The 26,620-nt window shown below is 42.4% G+C and overlaps 1 protein-coding gene across 1 annotated transcript in view; it reads right to left on the bottom strand.

Moving 5' to 3' along the window:
* Positions 1 to 26,620, bottom strand: part of LOC106581006 (FRAS1-related extracellular matrix protein 2) — a 108,558-nt gene that overhangs the window by 45,172 nt on the left and 36,766 nt on the right. The window contains exons 5-8 of the mRNA XM_082966615.1: positions 13,737 to 13,883; positions 8,864 to 9,094; positions 2,060 to 2,185; positions 1,731 to 1,982 (exon numbers count right to left, since the gene is read on the bottom strand). Of these exons, the coding sequence (XP_082822741.1) occupies positions 1,731 to 1,982; positions 2,060 to 2,185; positions 8,864 to 9,094; positions 13,737 to 13,883 (756 nt within the window). The remainder of the gene's footprint in view (positions 1 to 1,730; positions 1,983 to 2,059; positions 2,186 to 8,863; positions 9,095 to 13,736; positions 13,884 to 26,620) is intronic.

Genomic DNA, 26,620 nt, shown 5'->3' with positions numbered 1-26,620 from the left:
ACGAGCTTAAAGCTTTCTTTACTGACCATAATTTTCACTTATCTGACCACTTGCATGATGACGAGTTTCTCACACGACTGGCCTATCTGGGTGATGTTTTTTCTCGCCTGAATGATCTGAATCTAGGATTACAGGGACTCTCCGCAACTATATTCAATGTGCAGGACAAAATTGAGGCTATGATTAAGAAGTTGGATCTCTTCTCTGTCTGCATTAACAAGGACAACACACAGGTCTTTCTACCATTGTATGATTTTTTTCTGTGTAAATTAACTTAAGCTTACGGACAATGTCAAATGTGATCTAGCGAAGGATCTGAGTGAGTTGGGTGCGCAATTACGCAGGTACTTTCCCTAAGCGGATGACACAAACAACTGGATTCGTTATCCCTTTCATGCCCTGCCTCCAGTCTCACTTACCGATATCTGAACAAGACAGCCTCATCGAAATTGCAACAAGCGGTTCTGTGAAAATTGAATTTAATCAGAAGCCACTGCCAGATTTTGCTCAGAGTATCCTGCCTTGGCAAATTGCGCTGTTAAGACACTGATGCCCTTTGCAACCACATACCTATGTAAGAGTGGAATATCAGCCCTCACTAGCATGAAAACTAAGTAAAGGCACAGACTGTGTGTGGAAAATGATTTAAGACTGAGACTCTCTCCAATACAACCCAACATTGCAGTTATGTGCATCCTTTCAAGCATACCCTTCTCATTAACCTGTGGTGAGTTATTCACAATTTTTGATGAACAAATAAATACTTTTTTTTAATGTGAGATGGCTAAATGAATAGCAAAATGATTGATTATTATTATATTCTTATTTGTGTCCTGGTCCTATGAGAGCTCTTTGTCACTTCCCACGAGCCGGCTTGTGACAAAAACTCATTCATTCTTATGTTTAATATATAGTGTGTGTGTGGCAGGCTTACAATGATAGCAAAAACAACACTTGAGAGTGTGCTGACCCTGGTTCTAGAGGGGGTACAGCTGGAGGTTGAATGTTTGAAGGGGAACGGGACTATAAAAAGTTTGGGAACCACTGCTCTATTGGTTTCATTCAGTTGGTACTACATAATTTGTGTACTTCATGTTTACCTGTATCCGTCAGCATAGTACCACATAAGTCATTAATTATACCAATAATTTTTTCTTTCATAAGTTATTTAAAAGTTTTGGGTTTTCTGTTCATCTAAAGGATACAATTAAACAATACATAAATTCAAAACCACATCCAACAGATGGGAGTCTGCTTTTATTGGTAAAGTCATGAATTCACTTTGCCTGAGGTGTATAGGTGGGTGGGTGTGTGTGTGTACCTTCGAAGGTCCCCTGATCTATCTGTTCTAGATGTTTCATGAATACTATTAAAGTGTAAATGTATCTTTTTACACTGTCTCCTTTGCTTATAAGCAACATTAAATACCAACACGTCTGCTAACATTGTTGTCTTAACATAATCTGCCAGAGGTGACAGGACAGGAGCAATCTTTTTTTTCTTACTCTCACATTGTGAAAAATAAATGACCCAAATGGCATCCTATTTCCTATAAAGTGAACTACTCTGGTCGAAAGTAGTGCCCTACATAGGGAATAGGGTGACATTTGAGATGCAAGCCTAGTCTATTCAAGAGCGATATTAACACTTTCCTCAGCTGGTAACTATTATCCTGTCTTCCAGGCGAGAGGTTTGAAAGGTCAAAGGTGAAAAGTGAAGGGCCATCTTACCATCATCCAGGTCAGGTATGATGGTGACCCTGGCAGTGTGGTACTCCTGTCTCAGACGGCCTCCCATGGGCATACTGAGGGTAACGTTGAAGCTCTCCTCCTCTTCATACAGAGAGTCATCTATGATCACCACACGACAGGAATTCTCCGTCTCGCCCTTATCGAAGCGCAGGACACTGTTGTGTTCCTCAGGTCTGGATATGTAGTCAGAGTAGGACAGGACTGTAGAGGGGATGGTCCCTGTAGCTGTGGCTGTAGGAGAGAGGAAAGGACAGATGGATGAGAAGAGAAGAGAGGGAGGTGTGTGTGTGTGTGTGTGTCGACTGTACCTTGCTGTGTGTAGCAGATGACCATGAGTTCCTGTGTGACATCACCACTCCTGTGCACTGGGATCAGCAGCTCCCCGATGTCCTCCTCTATAGAGTAGACTTTAGACGGGATAAACACTGTCGACTCTGGGGAGGGGAAATAGAGCGAGGGGGTGGTGAGACAGAGGGAGTGAGTCGGGGGGAGAGAGAGAGAGGGGGAGACAGACAGAGAGAGAGAGAGAGGGGGGGGGACAGAGAGAGAGAAAGAGCGAGAGAGAGAGAGAGAGAGGGGGACAGAGCGAGAGAGAGAGAGCGAGGGACAGAGAGAGAGAGAGAGAGAGCGAGGGACAGAGAGAGAGAGAGAGTTAAACCATCACATCCTTCTCACTGTGTACATATTTATTTCATTAATACAGAAGTCATGCTGATGAGAAGAGGGTACAACAATGTGTTGAACATTTCTGTCTATTACAATATGTTGCTGCTGGTGCTCTGGTCCAGGCTCCTCTCTGAGGACAGAGTTCTATAAAGGATGTGTTGACCCAGTGAACTGAGGCAGAAGACATAGTCTGCGTCGCAAATGGCACCGTATTTCCTATATACAGTAGTACACTCCTTTTGACCAGAGCCCTATGTAGGCCCTGGTCAAAAGTAGGGCACTATATTGGGAAAAGGGCATAATTTGGGATCCATCCAGAGGATATGATGACTAACATCAGTGGTTGGCACAGACAACTACCCATCAGCCTCTCTTATTTGACAGCTGACGCACAGGGACCAATCAGGGAATACATATACATTTAATGACTTGTTAATAGGAAAAGTCCAGCTTCCGTACTGTAGACTTTGAATGTGAAGAAGGACAGTTAAAGTGGGCGTGGATAATAAACCTGACGTGTCTTGATTCTGTTAGCAAGCAGAGACCTGTTCAAACCATTGGTCTTTTTTTACAGTCTGTGTTACTCACTCCCCCGTCCTGTCCTTGCCTCTCCTTATCTCCTTCTCTCCTCTCCTCCTTTACTCTGCATAGCGTGACTGTGTCTACTGTAAGTTACTAGACCTGAGTTACATCCCATAGGCCTACACTAAGTACCTACCCCACATAGACAAGTTTACAATATTCTCTCTATCACTGTTATGCTTCTTCTTAAAACCTATTCTTTACAGTAATTGTGCATCTGGTCGTCTGTGCTAATAAGGTGCCAGTGTGCTAGCAGGGCCTGAACTCTCACAACCCCCAACAGTCCCACCTGACCAATTACTGACTGACCAGGACACTGGACCAATGGCTCCCTGCCCTTCCCAGCCCGGTCTTGACTAAATAAGTAGATGTTCTACCTCCTACTCAGGCTGGCAGAACCTACAAGCTTATAGCCCTTAATACCAGCTCCTACCAAGGCTGACAGGACTTAATATGGAGAGCTTCTTCTCTCTCTCTCTCTCTCTCTGACTAAATGTGAACTCTTCTGATAGTTGAAGAGATTCACATTTAAAGGAGCTGCTAGAACCTGGGTCAGCTGTAATGTAAGTCCCAAATGGCACCCTCTTCTGTATGTAAAGCACTCCTTTTTACCTGGGCCCATAGGGCTCTGGTTAAAGTAGTGCACTAAAAAGGGAATAGGGTGCCATTTGAGACAGAGACGTATTCTGAGAAGCTGGGAAATCATGGAAATCTAAAATAGCATTTTGATATGTTAATGTGTAAATATACATGTTTGTGGTCATGAAGCAACATTATATGTTAATGTGTAACGGCAAAATCATAATATTGATATTACAGCTGCACCATCGAGAGCATCCTGACTGGTTGCATCACTGCCTGGTATGGCAACTACTTAGCTTCCAACCGCAAGGCACTACAGAGTGTAGTGCGTACGGCCCAGTACATCACTGGGGCCAAGCTTCCTGCCATCCAGGACCTCTATACCAGGCGGTGTCAGAGGAAGGCCCTAAAAATTGTCGAAGACTCCAGCCACCCTAGTCATAGACAGGTCTCTCTGCTACCGCATGGCAAGCAGTACCGGAGCGCCAAGTCTAGGTCCAAAAGGCTTCTTAAAACCTGTTGGGGCTACAGGTTAGCAATGAACCCCGAGTCGGGATTGCTAACAAGGCTGGAAATTCAAAACATCAAAAATCGAATAATTTCAATTTCTCAAACAATCAACTATTTTACACAATTTAAAAGATAAACATCTCCTTAATCTAACCACATTGTTCGATTTTCAAAGAGGCTTTACGGCAAAAGCATAAAGTTAGATTATGTTAGGACAGTACATAGCCACAAAAGTACAAACATCCATTTTCAATTCAAGGTCAGGCGTCACCAAAAGCAGAAACCAGCTAGAATTATGCACTAACCTTTGTCAATCTCCATCAGATGACACTCCTAGGACATTATGTTATACAATACATGCATTTTTTTGTTCCATCAAGTTCATATTTATATCCAAAAACAGCATTTTACAGTAGCGTGAAATTCAGATTTTTTTCTTCTCTGAAATGCTTCCGGTGAACATAACAAAATTACTATTCGAAAACATTGGTAAATTATAATATTGTCATTCAAAGAATAATATATTATCATCTCGTAATTGCTACCGAATGGCCAGATCTCAAAATAACTTTACTGGGAAATCACATTTAGCAATAAACGGGGTGCTATGCTAAGAACAATAAGCTATGCTATACAGTTAGCATCATCTAATATCGATAATAACATTGTAAATATCCCCTTACCTTTGATTATCTCCATCAGAAGGCACTGCCAGGAATCCCAGGTCCGGAACAAATGTGGTTTCTTTTGACAAAGTTCATAATTTATGTCCAAATAACACCAAGTATTTAGCGTTCATTATGCTCCCACAAAACGTGGTGGGGGGGGTGTAAAATCACGCCGAAAAGCTAAAAAAAAACTAGTAAATAATCTATTTACGTTCGTTCAAACATGTCAAATGTTGTTTAGCATTAATCTTTTGGTCCATTTTTAACGTTAAACATCAGTAATATTTTCACACAACCTATCCTATGTCTAGATTAACAATAATGACAAAATCACGCTTCTCAGATTTATGCGCAGGCGCAAAGAAATGAAGTGACGACATGTCAACTTCCTTGCATTCTAATTTGCTCTCTGTTTATCATAGACGCTTCAAACAACTTTATAAAGATCGTTGACATCTAGTGGAAGCCGTAGGTGTTGCGAAATGAATCCTTTCTCACTATGGTATCTATAAAACAATGACACTAAATAGTACAGTCACAAAATCCACATTTTTTTTGAATCTATTTTTCACAGGTTTTTGCCTGCAATATGAGTTTTGTTATACTTACAGACACCATTCAAACTGTTTTAGAAAATTCAGAGTGTTTTCTATCCGAATGTGTTAATAATATGCATATCCTAGCTTCTGAGTTGGTGTAGGAGGCAGTTAAAAATGGGCACATATTTTTTTCAAAATTTCTCAATACTGCCCCCGAGCCCCAACAGGCAAGCTATAAGACTCCTGAACAGCTAATGAAAGGCTACCCAGACCCCTCTTTTACTCTGCTGCTACTCTGTTTATTATCTATGCATAGTGACTTTAACTCCACCTACATGTACATATTACCTTATACCTCATTTCTTATATAAACATTTTTTTTTCTTTTTTATATTTTTGTATTATTATTTTTTTTGTTGTTGTTTTTTCTCCATTTAAATTTTTTTTCTTCTTTTTTTAAAATATTTATATATTTTTTTGTTTAGGTATTTTTTCTTAAAACTGCATTGTTGGTTAAGGGCTTGTAAGTAAGTATTTCACTGTAAGGTCTCCACCTGTTGTATTCGGCGCATGTGACTAATACAATTTGACTTGACTTGATAGCTGCATGTTATCTTAATTTCCCTCAAGGGACTAGAGTGTTTTGTGAGACAAACAATACCATCCTCCATACATTTTTTTTTTTGATCCTGTAGGTTCATGCTCTACAACATTCGCAGAGTACGACCCTGCCTCACACAGGAAGCGGCGCAGGTCCTAATCCAGGCACTTGTCATCTCCCGTCTGGATTACTGCAACTCGCTGTTGGCTGGGCTCCCTGCCTGTGCCATTAAACCCCTACAACTCATCCAGAACGCCGCAGCCCGTCTGGTGTTCAACCTTCCCAAGTTCTCTCACGTCACCCCGCTCCTCCGCTCTCTCCACTGGCTTCCAGTTGAAGCTCGCATCCGCTACAAGACCATGGTGCTTGCCTACGGAGCTGTGAAGGGAACGGCACCTCCATACCTTCAGGCTCTGATCAGGCCCTACACCCAAATAAGGGCACTGCGTTCATCCACCACTGGCCTGCTGGCCCCCCTACCTCTGAGGAAGTACAGTTCCCGCTCAGCCCAGTCAAAACTGTTCGCTGCTCTGGCACCCCAATGGTGGAACAAGCTCCCTCATGACGCCAGGACAGCGGAGTCAATCACCACCTTCCGGAGACACCTGAAACCCCACCTCTTTAAGGAATACCTAGGATAGGATAAAGTAATCCTTCTAACCCCCCCCCCCCCTTAAAAGATTTAGATGCACTATTGTAAAGTGGTTGTTCCACTGGATATCATAAGGTGAATGCACCATTTTGTAAGTCGCTCTGGATAAGAGCGTCTGCTAAATGACTTAAATGTAATGTAAATGTAATTTTAACCAACGTAAGTTGTTGACAGAATATTCCTCCTCTCACACAGTGGGACCCCAGAGGGGGACGTAGAGGAGAGGCATCATTTATATGTACATTATGCAAGAGCTTCCCTCCCTCAGCCTTCCAACTACAGTATCACAGAGGAACGAACGGCTTTTAAAAACCCTGTTTGTCTGAACTGTATTTAGATACTTTGACTACTGTACGTCCCTAATAGCACCCTATTCCCTATGTAGTGGGAATATGGTGCCATTTGGGACACAACCATTGTGTAAACAACATGAGAAGCCTGGGAAGGCTCCAGTCTAGTATTCTCCATCCATACCCTGGGTCTGACCCTAACCTTGGGATTCTCCATACCCAATTTAACTGTATTTATTTATTTAACCTTGTTTATTTACCTTTCTGGAGGAAACAACTTCCCATATGGACTATTGTTACAGTGTTACTGATCACTAAATCTAACCTGGGGTTGCAAAACTCGGGTAACTATTCCAAAATTCCCAGGCTCTGGAGCCAGGCCAGGGATTGATAAGAGGTAGGAGCAGCTTCACTAACAGAGAGCAGCGTCACTAACAGAGCAGCTTCACTTACAGAGAGCAGCTTCACTAACAGAGAGCAGCTTTACTTACAGAGCAGCTTCACTTACAGAGCAGCTTCACTTACAGAGAGCAGCTTCACTAACAGAGAGCAGCTTCACTAACAGAGAGCAGCTTCACTTACAGAGAGCAGCTTCACTAACAGAGAGCAGCTTCACTTACAGAGAGCAGCTTCACTTACAGAGGGCAGCTTCACTAACAGAGAGCAACTTCACTAATAGAGAGCAGCTTCACTTACAGAGAGCAGCTTCACTAACAGAGAGCAGCTTCACTTACAGAGAGCAGCTTCACTAACAGAGAGCAACTTCACTAACAGAGAGCAGCTTCACTTACAGAGAGCAGCTTCACTAACAGAGAGCAGCTTCACTTACAGAGAGCAGCTTCACTTACAGAGAGCAGCTTCACTAACAGAGAGCAGCTTCACTAACAGAGAGCAACTTCACTTACAGAGAGCAGCTTCACTAACAGAGAGCAGCTTCACTTACATGGGACACACTAATGAGGCTGACGAAGGTATTAGGTATTTATTAGGATCCCCATTAGCTGTTGTAAAAGCAGCAGCTACTCTTTCTGGGGTCCACACAAAACATGAAACATAATTCAGAACATTAATAGACAAGAACAGCTCAAGGACAGAACTACATACATTTTCTTTGTAAAGGAACAATACAATACATACACACAAACTATCTAGGTCAAATAGGGGAGAGGCGTTGTGCCGTGAGGTGTTGCTTTATCTGTTTTTTGAAACCAGGTTTGCTGTTCATTTGAGCAATTTGAGAGGGAATTTAGTTACATGCAATAATGGCTCTATATAATACTGTACACTTTCTTGAATTTGTTTTGGATTTGGGTGGGAAAAAGACCTCTGGTGGCATGTCTAGTGGGGTAAGTGTGTGTGTCAGAGCTGTGTGTAAGTTGACTATGCAAACAATTTGGGATTTTCAACACATTAATGTTTCTTATAAAAATAAGAAGTGATACAGTCAGTCTCTCCTCAACTCTTAGCCAAGAGAGACTGGCATGCATAGTATTTATATCAGCACTCTGATTACAATTAAGGTCCATGTTTTGTTATCCACTGACCTGGATGTTCTCACCCACCTACTATAAAACCCTGCCTCTCCCATAGAGATACACTCAGACCAATCATCTCTGCCAAGACTGATGAAGAACCTACCTGTAGTAATGACTTATAAACCATGAGCCATTTGAACACAACACTGTTAAGACTGTTAAAACAAGCTACTCTGGATCATGGACCTGTAGTACCCACCATCAGCTGGATCATGGACCTGTAGTACCCACCATCAGCTGGATCATGGACCTGTAGTACATACCATCAGCTGGATCATGGACCTGTAGTACATACCATCAGCTGGATCATGGACCTGTAGTACATACCATCAGCTGGATCATGGACCTGTAGTACATACCATCAGCTGGATCATGGACCTGTAGTACATACCATCAGCTGGATCATGGACCTGTAGTACATACCATCAGCTGGATCATGGACCTGTAGTACATACCATCAGCTGGATCATGGACCTGTAGTACATACCATCAGCTGGGTCGAGGATCTCCACAGTAGCTGTGTCAGGGAACTCCAGGGCAGCCATGACAGGTTCTGACAGAACAATCTGGAAGGTCTCAGACTGCTCGTACACTCCATCCTGCAGGATCCTCACCCTCCATGTGGCCATGGTCTGACCTGGGTTAAACTGGACCTGCTTCTGGGCTTTACCACGGAAGTCCTTATCCTTCTCCGCCGTACCATCTCTGGTACTGATGCCTGGGCGAGGAGGGTGGAGAGGAGAGAGGAGAGGAGAGAGGGGACATAGAGGAAGAGGAAATTATTACATGTACTGTCCATAAAACATTTGTTCTTATAATGTGGAATTCAACCAGATAAGATCAAAAGGTAGCATCCAGATCTAATAACCGGTCAATAACAGAGCCCAGTCAGAGATGGGTCAGAGAAGCAGTCAGTGTTAGATGAAGTTGTGACGTGTCGGCTAGCAGATGGCCCTTACGTGGACCAGGAGGAGGGAGTATGGTAATCAGGACGTCACTTTCAATCTGGCCCCTAGTGGTCTGACTGAACACAGGACACTGTAATACATATTCAATCTTACCAAGGTCAATTACCTACCATGCCACATTGGGAGATAATTTTGCTTCCTTTCAAGCTACATTAGCTTGACACAATTAAGCTATATTGTGGGTAAAGCAGAATCAACTGAAAACAAGGTTGTCTATGCAGGTGGTGTAGAAGTATTGGTAGATCGACATTGTAGTTACTGCCCAGCCTACTGAGTCTAGCCTGCCCAGCTTGCTGGTGGTAGTTTGTGCCAGTGCTGTTTGATCAGACCTGCTGTCACTGAGGGCTGGTGATGATGGCAGGACTCCTGCTGTTCAGCCAACTACACAACCAGCTAGCTTCACTGGCTGGCTCGCTCTGAGATAGACCAACAAAAATATTAATGAATTAATAATAATAATAACAACAAACAAACATAAATTAAGAACCTAGATAAAAGAGCAAGAGAGAGAGAGAGAGAGACCGAGAGATTCAAGTGAGAAAGAGAGAAGATAACACTAAAGAGCTTCAACGGTGCACAGATGGAGGCAGAAATGTATGAGTTGGGGTATTGGACCAAAATTACCATTTCATTCTTTGAAGTGAGCTTTGATATGCCTACACCAAGAAGGGAAATGTACCCTGTACGTGTTCATGGGGCTGCTACAGTTCTTGCTGACATGTGTTCATAGATAACATGGATGAGCTCAACAGAGCCGGAATATATATCACCTGTCTTCAAAGAGCAGGCAGAGAAGCGGCTCCCTAACTCTGTCTGAATCCAAAATGAGACCCTATCCCCTACATAATGCACTACATTTTACCAGAGCCCTATTTGGGTTCTGGTTAAAAGTAGTGCACTATATAGGGAATAGGATGCTATTTGGGACGCAAGCTCGGTCTCTCTCACAGCAGAAGGAGGACTACAGCTCCCTGATCCCAGAAGCAGCTCTGAGGCCTAGCAGCAGGCCTGGGTTTAAATACTATGACATTTTTGCATTAGCCTATATAGCAGCAGGCTAGCTCTACATAGCTGCTATACTAGCACCTCCCGTGATGCACACAACTTTACCGAATGACTCACAACGTCCAATAAAGAACCAGGAGTCCAGTTAAAAGTAGTGCGCTATATAGGGAATAGGGTGCCATTTCAGCTGTACTCTAGGTCTTGTGATCAGGGCTGGCTCTGGCAGGCCAGCAAGCAGGGCTGGGATGGAGCAGATATCCTCTGTCTCCTCTCTGTGTGAAGCACTGGCCTGAGATCAGTCAGCGTGTCATCTCAGTACCAAGGCAGATGGATAGTGGGTCTGTCAGACTGACTGTGAGTCTGGTTCATCTGAAGGCTTGGCTTTCTCTTTCCATTTCCCTTCATCCTTTGAGGTTTGAGATCCATTAAACACATTGAGGAGCAGAAAGGACTGCCAGTGTGCGGTGTGTGCTTCTGGAGGGTTCTGTGTCCCTAATGGCACCCTATTCCCTCTATAGTGGCCTACCATAGGTCTCTGGTTAAAAGTAGTGCACTACCTAGGGAATAGTGTGCCATTTGGGATGTAGACCCACATTTCTCCTGTTCCGTCCTGTTCTAACCTCCTATAAGCACACAGCTGGAGAGACAGAACATTTCACTGATGCAATGATGTTCGTCTGAGAAATATATCCATGAACTCTCAAATACTAATATCTTTAATATTTTTTAAAAACAGCTTCAGAAGTTTCCACAGTATGGAATTGAGTTATTTATCTTCGTAATCAGAAATGCTAATCAGTCAACCCATTAGAAGCGGGATAGAACCCTCTTCTTTGTGTTCTTCAAGAACAGTTCCATAACTTGAATTATCTCTTGAAGAGGGCAGACCCTTGAGATAGTCTAATGGTCATATTATCTGCATATTATCTGCATACTCCCCTGAGAGAGAGCGAGATCATTAGCTAGCAGAGACACAGGGCTGCTTCCCAATTGGTACCCTATTCCCTATTTAGTGCTGTACTTTTGTCCAGAGCCCTGTGGCCAACAATGGGCCCTGGTCAAAAGTAGTGCACTATATAGAGAATATTTCAGGCCATTTGAGATGCACACAGGAACAACGTAACACACCACAGCCTCAACGCTAGCAGATACACAGGGAGACACAGCTGGGGACAACTCAATACACCATCTGATCTGACCTCAAACTTCAGCTATTCAAACTAGCACAGCTTTATTGACATCCCAAACGTATTAGGATTCTGGACAAAAACAATGAAAACAATACCAGTGGTGCCAGTAGTAGTCAACCATAAAACCTTTGTTATAAACCCTGTGTATAAACTTTGTGTTATAAAACTAAGGTTTACTGTTGTTATAAACCCTGTGTATAAACTTTGTGTTATAAAACTAAGATTTACTGTTGTTATAAACCCTGTGTATAAGCTTTGTGTTATAAAACTAAGGTTTACTGTTGTTATAAACCCTGTGTATAAACTTTGTGTTATAAAACTAAGGTTTACTGTTGTTATAAACCCTGTGTATAAACTGTGTAATAAAACTAAGGTTTACTGTTGTTATAAACCCTGTGTATAAACTGTGTAATAAAACTAAGGTTTACTGTTGTTATAAACCCTGTGTATAAACTTTGTGTTATAAAACTAAGGTTTACTGTTGTTATAAACCCTGTGTATAAAATATGTGTTATAAAACTAAGGTTTACTGTTGTTATAAACCCTGTGTATAAACTGTGTAATAAAACTAAGGTTTACTGTTGTTATAAACCCTGTGTATAAACTGTGTAATAAAACTAAGGTTTACTGTTGTTATAAACCCTGTGTATAAACTTTGTGTTATAAAACTAAGGTTTACTGTTGTTATAAACCCTGTGTATAAAATGTGTGTTATAAAACTAAGGTTTACTGTTGTTATAAACCCTGTGTATAAAATGTGTGTTATAAAACTAAGGTTTACTGTTGTTATAAACCCTGTGTATAAACGTTGTGTTATAAAACTAAGGTTTACTGTCCCATCTTTTGTTGCACTGTGTTTACTCCCTATTCAGTCCAGGACAGTACCATTTAAGGAATGTTCACAGAGAGAGGCGTCTAACTCGGTAACAGCGGGCGTCTTTCTGACGACTACCAACTCTGCGTAACCTCTCCCATGAGCCCTTGCTGTCCCCAGGAGGGTTGGCTAAAAGGGTATATCCTGCCCCAAGGAGAAGGGTCAGGGATGAAAGGTTGTGACAAATGGCACTCTTCTATTTTTCTCCAAGGCTATGTCCCAAATGGCATATAGAGTGCACTACTTTTGTAGTAGTCAACCATAAAACCTTTGTTATAAACCCTGTGTATAAAATTTGTGTTATAAACAAAGGTTTACTGTTGTTATAAACCCTGTGTATAAACTTTGTGTTATAAAACTAAGGTTTACTGTTGTTATAAACCCTGTGTATAAACGTTGTGTTATAAAACTAAGGTTTACTGTTGTTATAAACCCTGTGTATAAACGTTGTGTTATAAAACTAAGGTTTACTGTTATTATAAACCCTGTGTATAAACTTTGTGTTATAAAACTAAGGTTTACTGTTGTTATAAACCCTGTGTATAAACTGTGTTATAAAACTAAGGTTTACTGTTGTTATAAACCCTGTGTACAAACTGTGTTATAAAACTAAGGTTTACTGTTGTTATAAACCCTGTGTATAAACTGTGTTATAAAACTAAGGTTTACTGTTGTTATAAACCCTATGTATAAACTTTGTGTTATAAAACTAAGGTTTACTGTTGTTATAAACCCTGTGTATAAACGTTGTGTTATAAAACGAAGGTTTACTGTTGTTATAAACCCTGTGTATAAACTGTGTTATAAAACTAAGGTTTACTGTTGTTATAAACCCTGTGTATAAACTTTGTGTTATAAAACTAAGGTTTACTGTTGTTATAAACCCTGTGTATAAACGTTGTGTTATAAAACGAAGGTTTACTGTTGTTATAAACCCTGTGTATAAACTGTGTTATAAAACTAAGGTTTACTGTTGTTATAAACCCTGTGTATAAACGTTGTGTTATAAAACTAAGGTTTACTGTTGTTATAAACCCTGTGTATAAACTTTGTGTTATAAAACTAAGGTTTACTGTCAGGACATCCATTAACATCCCTTTCCTTTAGAAAATGTGTGAATTGGACCAGGAGTGACAGTTGGCTTACTCAGCCATCTGCTACATGAACATGAAAGGCTGAAAAGCTGTGGAGCTTCCCTGGAGAGATAGAACCAAGGATGCCATGAGGATGTCTATGGATGTCCTGACTCTGATGGGAATAGAGTGCCATTCGGGACGCAGACAATGTGTATAAGGATGTGTATAATAAGGTAGTTTGACTCACTGACGAAGGACGTCTCTCCCAGGTATCCTCGTCGTTTGAGGACCACCTCCAGGTACTTGGCCTCCTCGTCCACCACATAGTACTCCTTCTCCAGGGAGACCCAGGCCCAGTTCAGCCTGAACACCTGGTTCTTCAGCCTGTTGCCTCCTAAACACACACACATAGAATCAGTAGTTTGAGAGAGGATCACTTAATAATCTGTCTTATAATGTGTGTGTGTCCCCCCCACCACACACACACATTTGGAAAACTTTATTAGAATCCACAAATTACATTATATCAAGTGCTAGTGTTGTTCTGTGTAGATGTTTGTGTTTGTAAACAAAAACAGTCAACAACAACAAAAATGAAGATCGACATGAGAGGGAATTCATTCAGCAAAGACAACAGAAGCGTTTGAGTTTCTGAACTCATTATTTGCACTTCAAAACATTTATAATGGAAAAGCTGTTTGTTTTCAGGACATGTCCTATCTCAACATCTTCTCATTAGAATAATTACCTGGTGGTTTTATGGGTGCCTGTGGACAGCTAGGCTGCCTCCCTGTATTGGTTGGGAGGCATCAGTACCAGCACAAACACACGCACATGCATGCGCCCACACACACACAAGCGTGAGCAGACACACACATACATACACACCCACACACAACCTCCCTGCCAGTATATTCAGTGGGAGGTATCAGTGCAGTAGAAGGTCTAATCGGCATCATTGTAATTAAGAGATAAAGGTTAGTCTGTGTGTGTGTGTGTGTGTGTGTGTGTGTGTGTGTGTGTGTGTGTGTGTGTGTGTGTGTGTGTGTGTGTGTGTATGTGTGCTTGCATGCATGCACGTTCATGCTCGTGTGTGTGTGTGTCAGGGTTGTTTTATCAGTCCTGTTTGAAGTGGAATTCAAAGCTCTGTATTCCTGGAGGACAGCACTGCCTGTTACCGTATCGACCACAGAGAGAGCGACACCACACACAGACATCAAACACACACAAAATGACAAGTCATAGCACGTAGGCGCTTACACACACACACACACACACACACACACACACACACACACACACACACACACACACACACACACACTATTGCCATTAACAGCAGGGTTATAACAGTGGCTCCAAGCCCCTCAGCCTAAATAGAACAGTGTGAAATGAGGGATGACGGGAATGGAGTGAATGAAGGGAGAAAATGGAGAGGAGAGAGATGGAGGATTTCAGGGAGAGGAAGGATGAAGAGAGAAAAGAGAACGGAAGGATGAAGAGGGAGACAGACCCAGGTGTTTCAACAGTACAGCTGGACAGCTGGCAGATGTGAGGTGGGAGGAATGAAAGAATGAAAGAGAAACCACAAGAAGGGTCTCATCCTGAGTCCTGAATGGCACCCTATCCCCTATATTCCTCAAATTCTCATTTGGACATCAAAGCCAGTTCCACTGCTTTTTTTCTGATCTCCCCCTCTAATCAGGGACTGAATTAGGCCTGGGACACCAGATGGGTGCAATTCATTATTAGGTCGAACAGAAAACCAGCAGCAGTCCCTATGGGCCCTGGTCAAAATAAGTGCACTATATAGGGGATAAGGTGCATTTTGTACACATACTGAGGGTATTGTTCTGGGTTTACAGACAGCTGACTCTGTTTGGGGTTGGCTCCACTACTGAGGCCATAACCTCTCTCTCTCTCTCTCTCTCTCTCTCTCTCTCTCTCTCCCTCTCTCTCTCGCTCTCTCTCTCGCGCTCTCTCTCTCGCTCTCTCTCTTGCACTCTCTCTCTCGTGATCTCTGCCTCCATTCTGTTCTCCCCTCCCCACACTGAGCCTACCCTACCTTTCTCTCTCTCTATATCTCACTCTCTCTCTCGCACTCTCTCTCTCGCTCTCTCTCTCTCGCACACTCTCTCTCTCAAGCTCTCTCTTTCGTGCTCTCTGCCTCCATTCTGCCCTCTCCCTCCCCCCACTGATCCTCCCCTCCCTCCCTCTCTCTCTCTCTCCTCTCCTCCATTCTGCCCTTCCCCTCTCCAGTTGTCATGGTCAGTAAATCTGTCATGTCCAGTCGACCACTCTGCTATGTAGCCTTTTCTTTTTCAAGAGAGGGTGAGACCTACACATTCACAAGGGCGTTATTGTTTTATTGTGTGTGTGCGTGTGTGTCATACCAGGTCCAGCAGAACAAACACACAGTAGAGGTCAGAAGAAGAAGAGAGAAGAAGAAGAAACTGTAGTTTTTCGTTCACAACTAAACTCATTAGACATCCTGATTCTGTCAAGAAGACTCTGTGAAAGAAAACATAACTTTATAATGAACCAACTCAGACATCACTGCCTAAACCATGGAGTAACTATACTGAACCACAACATGGCCAAAAGGACAAAGAGAGAGAACTAGAGGAGAGGAGACAAAACTCATCAGATCTGATTCTGTCAAGAAGACTCTGTGGCAGGTGGAAAACCTCATGACTTCATCATGAACCAATGAACCAACTCAGACCTCACTGCTGCCTGAACCTCTGCCTGTCTTCTTCTGAACCGAGAGAATAATGTGAAAATGACAATCATACAGCTGAACTGACAGAGAAGATGAAGGTTAACAAAGTGAAGATGACGAAGGTAGAGCTAAATAAAGTGGAGATGATGAGGATACGGCTGAACTAACTCAAGGGCAGACGGTTTTCTGGCTGATGCTCAAAGTCTGATTGTTTCCATGGTAATGGGTTCCGTCTACACGGTTCTAGATGAAAGAGAACAGAGAAAACAGGGGTATCCTAGAATTACAACCCAGTGACAGCTGCTAATGGTTCGGTACTACAGTTGAAGTCGGAAGTTTACATACCCCTTAGCCAAATACATTTAAACTCTGTTTTTCACAATTCCTGACATTTAGGAATGTAAGAATTCCTATGTGAAATGTCAGAGAAATAGTGGAGAGAATTATTTATTTCAGCTTTTATTTCTTTCATCACATTCCAAGTGGATCAGAAGTTTACATACACTCAATTAGTATTTGGTAGCATTGCCTTTAAATTGTTTAACTTGGGTCAAACGTTTTGGGTAGCCTTCCACAAGCTTCCCACAAAAAGTTGGGTGAATTTTGGCCCATTCCTCCTGACAGAGCTGGTGTAACTGAGTCAGGTTTGTAGGCCTCTTTGCTCGCACACACGTTTTCAGGTCTGCCCACGAATGTTCTATGGGATTGAGGTCAGGGCTTTGTGATGGCCACTCCAATACCTTGACTTTGTTGTCCTTAAGCCATTTAGCCACAACTTTGGAAGTATGCTTGGGGTCATTGTCCATTTGGAAGACCCATTTGCGACCAAGCTTTAACTTCCTGACTGATGTCTTGAGATGTTGCTTCAATATATCAACATAATCTTCCTGCCTCATGATGGCATCTATTTTGTGAAGTGCACCACTCCATCCTGCAGCAAAGCACCCCCACAACATGATGCTGCCACCCCTGTGCTTCACGGTTGGGATGGTGTTCTTCGGCTTGCAAGCCTCCCCCTTTTTCCTCCAAACATAACGATGGTAAATGTGGCCAAAAAGTTATATTTTTGTTTCATCAGACCAGAGGACATTTCTCCAAAAAGTACGGACTTTGTCCCCAAGTGCAGTTGCAAACCGTAGTCTGGCTTTTTTATAGCGGTTTTGAAGCAGTGGCTTCTTCCTTGCTGAGCGGCCTTTCAGGTTATGTCGATATAGGACTCGTTTTACTGGGGATATAGATACCTTTGTACCGGTTTCCTCCAGCATCTTCACCAGGTCCTTTGCTGATGTTCTGGGATTGATTTACACTTTTCGCACCAAAGTACGTTCATCTCTAGGAGACAGAACGTGTCTCCTTCCTGAGCGGTATGACGGCTGCGTGGTCCCATGGTGTTTATACTTGGGTACTATTGTTTGTACAGATGAACGTGGTACCTTCAGGCATTTGGAAATTGCTCCCAAGGATGAACCAGACTTGTGGATGTCTATAATATTTTTTTCTGAGGTCTTGGCTGATTTATTTTAATTTTTCCATGATGTCAAGCAAAGAGGCACTGAGTTTGAAGGTAGGCCTTGAAATACATCCACAGGTACACCTCCAATTGACTCAAATGATGTCAATTAGCCTATCAGAAGCTTCTAAAGCCATGATATAATTGTCTGGAATTTTCCAAGCTGTTTAACTTCTTTGGGATAGGGGGCAGTATTTTCACGGCCGGATAAAAAACGTACCCGATTTAATCTGGTTACTACTCCTGCCCTAGAATATGCATATAATTAGTAGATTTGGATAGAAAACACTCTAAAGTTTCTAAAACTGTTTGAATGGTGTCTGTGAGTATAACAGAACTCATATGGCAGGCCAACACCTGAGAAGATTCCATACAGGAAGTGCCCTGTCTGACAATTTGTTGTCCTTCTGTTGCATCTCTATCAAAAATACAGCATCTGTGCTGTAACGTGACATTTCTAAGGCTTCCATTGGCTCTCTAAAGCCGCCAGAAAGTGGAATGGGGTGTCTGCTGTCTCTGGGCAAAGAACAGCAGCAGAATTTGTAAGTGGTCAGCCTGGGGACAGTGAGACTGAGATGCACTTCACGAGACTACTCCATTTTTTTCTTTCAGCCTTTGAATGAATACAACGTTGCCCGGTTGGAATATTATCGCTATTTTACGAGAAAAATAGCATAAAAATGTATTTTAAACAGCGTTTGACATGCTTCTAAGTACGGTAATGGATTATTTTGAACTTTTTGTCACGAAATGCACTCGCGCGTCACCCTTCGGATAGTGACCTGAACGCACGAACCAAACGGAGCTATTTGAATATAACTATGGATTATTTGGAACCAAAACAACATTTGTTGTTGAAGTAGAAGTCCTGGGAGTGCATTCTGACTTAGAACAGCAAAGGTAATCCAATTTTTCTAATAGTAATTCTGAGTTTAGTGAGCCCCAAACTTGGTGGGTGTCAAAATTGCTAGCCGTGATGGCCGAGCTATGTACTCAGAATATTGCAAAATGTGCTTTCGCCGAAAAGCTATTTTAAAATCTGACACCGCGATTGCATAAAGGAGTTCTTGTAACGGTTGTCGTCGGGAATAGAGGACCAAAACGCAGCAGGAATGTGGATGCTCATCTTGTTATTTATTTTTAAATAAAGAGAACACCAAAATAACAAACCAAAAAACGCACGAACAACAAAACAGTCTTGTCATGCTCACACAGGCAAAACAAGAAACAATCTCCCACAACACCAAACCAAACAATTACCCATATATAGGACTCTCAATCAGAGGCAACGAGAAAGCACCTGCCTCCAATTGAGAGTCCAATCCCCCATCAACCTAAACATAGAAATACAACAAACCAGAAAGAACATAGAAATACAAAACATAGAACATAGACCAAAACCCGGAAATAAATAAATCAAACACCCTACTACATAAATCACCACCCCGAACCACATAAACAAAATACCCTCTGCCACGTCCTGACCAAACTACAATAACAAATAACCCTTATACTGGTCAGGACGTGACAGTTCTGTATCTATAATTCTTAAAATAATTGTTATGTATTTTGTCAACGTTTATCATGAGTAATTTAGTAAATTCACCGGAAGTTTTCGGTGGGAATACATTTTGTGAACATCACACGCCAATGTAAAAAGCTGTTTTTTGATATAAATATGAACTTGATTGAACAAAACATGCATGTATTGTATAACATAATGTCCTAGGAGTGTCATGTGATGAAGATCATCAAAGGTTAGTGCTGCATTTAGCTGTGGTTTGGGTTTATGTGACATATATGCTTGCTTGGAAAATGGCTGTGTGATTATTTGTGTCTATGTACTCTCCTAACATAACCTAATGTTTTGTTTTCGCTGTAAAGCCTTTTTGAAATCGGACAATGTGGTTAGATTAACGAGAGTCTTATCTTTAAAATGGTGTAAAATAGTTGATTGTTTGAGAAAATAGAATTGTGGTATTTTAGTTGGTTTTGTATTTCGCACCGTGCGATGCCATTGGCTGTTGGCTAGGGGTTCCGCTAGCGGAACGCCTGTCCTCAACAGGTTAAAGGCACAGTCAACTTATTGTATGTACACTTCTGACCCACTGGAATTGTGATACAGTGAATTATAAGTGACATAATCTGTCTGTAAACAATTGTTGGAAAACTTACTTGTGTCATGCACAAAGTAGATGTTCTAACCGACTTGCCAAAGCTATAGTTTGTTAAAAACCTGTTGGGGCTAGGGGGCAGTATTTGCACGGCCGGATAAAAAACGTACCCGATTTAATCTGGTTACTACTCCTGCCCAGTAACTACAATATGCATATAATTAGTAGATTTGGATAGAAAACACTCTAAAGTTTCTAAAACTGTTTGAATGGTGTCTGTGAGTATAACATAACTCATATGGCAGGCAAAAACCTGAGAAGATTCCATGCAGGAAGTGGAAATCTGATTTGTGGAATCACCTTCAACACTTTGCCTATGAAACACACCGTGAGTTAGGATTAATTTAGCACTTCCTACGGCTTCCACTAGATGTCAACAGTCTTTACAAAGTGGTTTGAGTCTTCTCCGGTAAAAACTGACCGAACGAGAGGCCTGGAAAGTTGGTCATAGGGGGAGGGCCATTACTACTATGATGCGGGCGCCCGTGGGTACCCTTTCGTTCTGAAACGTTTAGTAAGACAATGCAATCGTCCGCCTTGAATATTATTGAAGCTCTGATTGAAAAAGGCCCTAAAGATGTATGTTATACAACGTTTGACATGTTTGAACGAACGTAAATATATTTTTTTAGCACATTCGTGATGACAAGTCCCGCGCGCCTCGTACATTATGAGTAGCCTTCGGAACGCGCTAACAAGAAGGAGCTATTGGGACATAAATTATTAACTTTTTTGAACAAAACTACATTTGTTGTGGACCTGGGATTCCTGGAAGTGCCTTCTGATGAAGATAATCAAAGGTAAGGGAATATTTACAATAGTATATTTGATTTTAGATGGTTCCAAGATGGCGCTAACCTGTATCGCCTAGCCTATTTTTCTGAGCATAGCACCTCGTTTATTGCAAAGTGTGATTTCCCATTAAAGTTATTTTTAAATCTGGCAATGCGGTTGCATTCACAAGATGTTAATCTATAATTCTTTGAATGACAATATTACATTTTAACAATGTTTTCGAATAGTAATTAATAAATTGTAGCGCTGATTCACAGGAAGCATTTGAGGGAAAATATTTTCTGAACGTAACGCGGCGATGTAAAATGCTGTTTTTATATATAAATATTAACTTTATCTAACAAAAAATGCATGTCTTGTGTAACATGATGTCCTAGGAGTGTCATCTGATGAAGATTGTCAAAGGTTAGTGCTGCATTTAGCTGTGTTTTGGGTATTTGTGATGCATGCTAGTTGCTTTGAAAATGGCAGTGTGATTATTTTTGGGAGGGTACTCTCCTAACATAATCTAATGTTTTGGTTTTGTTGTAAAGCCTTTTTGAAATCGGACAACGTGGTTCGATTCAGGAGAGGTCTATCTATAAAATGGTGTAAAATAGTCATATGTTTGAGAAATTGAAGTTATAGCATTTATGAGGTATTTGTATTTCGCACAACGCGATTCCACTGGCTGTTGACTAGGGGTTCCCAGACAGGTTAACAAGAAATTTGTTTTAATGACTCCAACCTAAGTGTATGTAAACTTCCGACTTCAACTGTATATGAACGTAAACCAAGCAACTACATCCATGCCACCGGCCCCATGTTTCCCAAGCCTGTCCATTCTCAGGGGTTAAGGCCATACCGGGAGTTGGGTCTAATCTCTCTCTACTTTAATAACTCCTGCAGGTAGGATGTCTGCTGGAGCGAAAAGAGCTTTTCCCCTGTGTGTGTTCTGCCTGACTGCTGGAAGAGAGGGGTGTGTGTGTGTGTGTGTGTGTGTGTGTGTGTGTGTGTGTGTGTGTGTGTGTGTGTGTGTGTGTGTGTGTGTGTGTGTGTGTGTGTGTGTGTGTGTGTGTGTGTGTGTGTGTGTGTGTGTGTGTGTGTGTGGTTAGATCTCCCTTCTTTGTACTAGGGCTTAGAGGGAGCAGCTAGACCCATGCCACAGGTAAACACAGTGTGTGTGATCTCTGAGTCGTGAAGTCTACTGGTCTTAATCATCTGGCCCTCTCCCACCACAGATCTCCCACCCATCTCTTTATGGAAAACTGCCACAAGGTCCTCATTTCCTTCCAGAACTCAGGAGTGTTGTGAAGGCTACTGGCCTTATACCTAGCACATGAATCAGCCGGCTCTACCCCACCACAGCAGTCATAGACAACCACAGAAACTCGGCTACAAGCTCCTCGTTTCCTTCCAGAACTCCTTCAACAACCCGTAGAGTTACACAACTACGCTAATAACCACTCACAGCTGTTGTAAGAGACTTCTAACCGACGAAAATGACGTTAAGAGAAGACGGATCTTCCTAACTTCCTGGGTATGCTGGATTAACGTTAGGATCTTGTTGTGGAAAGCTTGGCATCGTCTCTATGTTTACACAACATTGTTAATGTTAGCTTGATACACATCTGAGATGAGAGGAGATGAATAGTACCATTAAAGGCTTTGGGTTCCCTATAGTGTACTAAACTCAGCAAAAAAAGAAACGTCCTCTCACTGTCAACTGCATTTATTTTCAGCAAACTTAACATGTGTAAATATTTGTATGAACATAAAATTCAACAACTGACACATAAACTGGACAAGTTCCACAGACATGTGACTAACAGAAATTGAATAATGTGTCCCCGAACAAAGGGGGGTCAAAATCAAAAGTAACAGTCAGTGTCTGGTGTGCCACCAGATTAAGTACTGCAGTGCATCTCCTTCTCAAGGACTGCACAAGATTTGCCAGTTCTTGCTGTGAGATGTTACCCCACTCTTCCACCAAGGCACCTGCAAGTTCCCAGACATTTCTGGGGGGAATGGCCATAGCCCTCACCGTCCGATCCAACAGGTCCCAGACGTGCTCAATGGGATTGAGATCTGGGCTCTTCACTGGCCATGGCAGAACACTGACATTCCTGTCTTGCAGGAAATCACGCACAGAATGAGCAGTATGGCTGGTGGCATTGTAATGCTGGAGGGTCATGTCAGGATGAGCCTGCAGGAAGTGTACCACATGAGGGAGGAGGATATCTTCCCTGTAACGCAGAGCGTTGAGATTGCCTGCAATGACAACAAGCTCAGTCCGATGATGCTGTGACACACCGCCCCAGACCATGACGGACCCTCCACCTCCAAATCGATCCTGCTCCAGAGTACAGGCCTCGGTGTAATGCTCATTCCTTCAACAATAAACGCGAATCCAACCATCACCCCTGGTGAGACAAAATCGTGACTCGTCAGTGAAGAGCACTTTTTGCCAGTCCTGTCTGGTCCAGCGATGGTGGGTTTGTGCCCATAGGCAACGTTGTTGCCGGTGATGTCTGGTGAGGACCTGCCTTACAACAGGCCTACAAGCCCTCAGTAAAGCCTCTCTCAGCCTATTGCGAACAGTCTGAGCACTGAGGGATTGTGCGTTCCTGGTGTAACTCGGGCAGTTGTTGTTGCCATCCTGTACCTGTCCCACAGGTGTGATGTTCAGATGTACCAATCCTGTGCAGGTGTCGTTACACATGGTCTGCCACTGCAAGGACGATCAGCTGTCCGTCCTGGCTCCCTGTAGCGCTGTCTTAGGCGTCTCACAGTACGGACATTGCAATTTATTGCCCTGGCCACATCTGCAGTCCTCATGCTTCCTTGCAGCATGCCTAAGGCACGTTCACACAGATGAGCAGGGACCCTGGGCATCTTTCTTTTGCTGTTTTTCAGAGTCAGTAGAAAGGCCTCTTTAGTGTCCTAAGTTTTCATTACTATGACCTTAATTGACTACCGTCTGTAAGCTGTCAGTGTCTTAACAACCATTCCACAGGTGCAGGTTCATTAATTGTTTATGGTTCATTGAACAAGCATGAGGAACGGTGTTTAAACCCTTTGTAATGAAGATCTGTGAAGTTATTTGAATTTTTACGAATTATCTTTGAAAGACAGGGTCCTGAAAAAAGGCAATTTCTTTTTTTGCTGGATTTACTTTTGAAAAGTAGCGCACTATTAAGGGAATAGAGGTGCAATTTGGGATGCACATTTTGACTTCAGTGTCAGTTACCCACAGGGACGTCCTGAGACCATGTATAGGTATAATACCACACCAGTCTGCCTGTGCCTCGGTCATATGTCTCATTGTGAACATTACATGGTGGCATGATGTCTAATCATTTACATTACGCTGGAGACATAAACATTCACATCAAGCTAAGCTTTCTACATTATGCACTTTAAAGAAGACCTGCTTGGGATCAGGAATAGTAACATGGAGAAGGCAAAATCCAAATATGTGCAATGCCTTCAGAAACATACTTTTTACATTCATAATTAATGACTCCATGAATACATTCTTTATCATATGAGAGAGTCATCATCAGGTTTGGGAAGCCAAAATAACCACACCACTGGTGCTTGTGTCAGGCAGCTGAAGTGTGTTGGTGCATAGAGGTGTGTTGGTGCAAGTAGCCAGAGGTCAATTTCCCTCCATAAGTTTTTTTTTTCAGTAATTAAGATAAGCAGGAGTTGAAGTAAGAACACTTCAAAGAGGCCCTAGAAAAACATCTTGGTTAATCTTTAACCGCTGCCCAGGGTCAACCTGCTGAGCTGGAGGTTAGTTGACTAAATTGGTTTCCCATATTCCTCCTCATTCCCAGCCAATGGATAAGCAGTCACTAGCCACTTTTTTCAAAAGTATACACCAGACTAAAAACCTAACTTAGCTAATGTCCCCTGTTGCCAGTTCCAGAGTAACTTTAGATTAGACTCTTGATCTATGTACAGTGCATTCAGAAAGTATTCAGACCCCTTCCCTTTTCTACATTTTGTTACGTTACAGCCTTATTCTAAGGCTTGATTTTTGTTTTTCCTCATCAATCTACACACAATGACAAAGCAAAAACAGGTTTTTAGAAATTGTAGCAAATTTATATATAAAAAAACTTCAATAAATATTCAGACCCTTTGCTATGAGACTCAAAATTGAGCTCAGGTGCATCCTGTTTCCAATGATCATCTTTGAGATGTTTCTACAACTTGATTGGAGTCCACCTGTGGTAAATTCAATTGACTGGACATGATTTGGAAAGGCACACACCTGTCTATATTAGGTCCCACAGTTGACAGTACATGTCAGAGGAAAAACCAAGCCATGAGGTCAACGGAATTGTCTGTAGAGCTCCGAGACAGGTTTTTGTCGAGGCACAGATCTGGGGAAGGGTACCAAAAATGTTTTGCAGCATTGAAGGTCCCTAAGAACACAGTGCCCTCCATAATTCTTAAATGGAAGAATTTTGGAACCACCAACACTCTTCCTAGAGCAGGCAGCACGGCCAAACTGCTCAATCGTGGGAGAAGGGCCTTGGTCAGGGAGGTGACCAAGAACCTGATGGTCACTCTGACAGAGCTCCAGAGTTCCTCTGTGGAGATGGGAGAACCTTCTAGAAGGACAACCATCTCTGCAGCACTCCACCAATCAGGCCTTTATGGTGGAGTGGCCAGACGTTAACCACTCCTCAGTAATTATTATATATATTGTTTTAATGTAACTTTTATTTAACTAGGCAAGTCAGTTAAGAACAAATTCTTATTTACAATGACGGCCTACACCGGCCAAACCCGGGCGATGCTGGGCCAATTGTGCGCCGCCCAATCACGGCCGGTTGTGATACAGCTTGTATTTGAACCAGGGTGTCTCTCGTGACACCTCTAGCACTGAGATGCAGTGCCTTAGACCACTGCGCCACTCGGGAGCAGTCTAAAAGGCACATGACAGCCCGCTTGGAGTTTGCCAAAAGGCACCTAAAGGACTCTCAGACCATGAGAAAAAATATTCTCTGGTCTGATGAAACCAAGATTGAACTCTTTGGCCTGAATTCCAAGTGTCACGTCTGGAGGAAACCTGGCACCATCCCTACGGTGAAGCATGGTGGTGGCAGCATCATGCTGTAGGGATTTTTTTCAGTGGCATGGACTGGGAGACCAGTCAGGATTGAGGGAAAGATAAACGGAGCAAAGTATAGAGAGATCCTTGATGAAAACCTGCTCCAGAGCGCTCAGGACCTCAGACTGGGGAGAGGGTTCACCTTCCAACAGGACAACAACCCTCAGCACATAAACAAGACAAACACAGGGGTGGCTTCGGGACAAGTTCCTGAATATCCTTGAGTGGCCCAGCCAGAGCCAAGACTTGAAACCGATCTAACATCTCTGGAGAGACCTGAAAATAGCTGTGCAGCCATGCTCCCCATCCAACCTGACAGAGCTTGAGAGGATCTGCAAAGAAGAATGGGAGAACACCCCCCCCCCCCAAAAAAAAGAATACAGGTGTGCCAAGCTTGCAGTGTCATACCCAAGAAGACTCAAGGCTGTAATCGCTGCCAAACGTGCTTCAACAGAGTACTGAGTAAAGGGTCTGAATACTTATGTAAACGTGATATTTCCAGTTTTTTTTTTACAAGTTTGCAACAATATCTTAAAACCTGTTTTGCTTTGTCATTATGTGGTATTGTGTGTAGATTGTTGAGGAATATTTTTTTAAATACATTTTACAATAAGGCTGTAAAGTAACAAAATGTGGAAAAAGTAAAGGGAACTGAAAAGTTTTCGAATGCTCTGTAAATGGAGACACACTGTGCTCATTATAGCGGGACGGTCACATTAATAGAAAATAAATTAGATTAAATAAGTTAATTCACCTATTCTCCCATGTCACTCTAGCTTTATTGTTGATACTAAGGTGTGTCAGCGTGAAACCTTCATCGTGG

This window comes from Salmo salar, chromosome 20, assembly GCF_965601325.2.
Source record: "Salmo salar chromosome 20, fSalSal1, whole genome shotgun sequence".
In the NCBI taxonomy this organism is placed as follows: domain Eukaryota; kingdom Metazoa; phylum Chordata; class Actinopteri; order Salmoniformes; family Salmonidae; genus Salmo; species Salmo salar.
The sequence above is the reverse complement of the archived record's forward strand: the minus strand, read 5'-3'. Positions and strand labels throughout refer to the sequence as shown.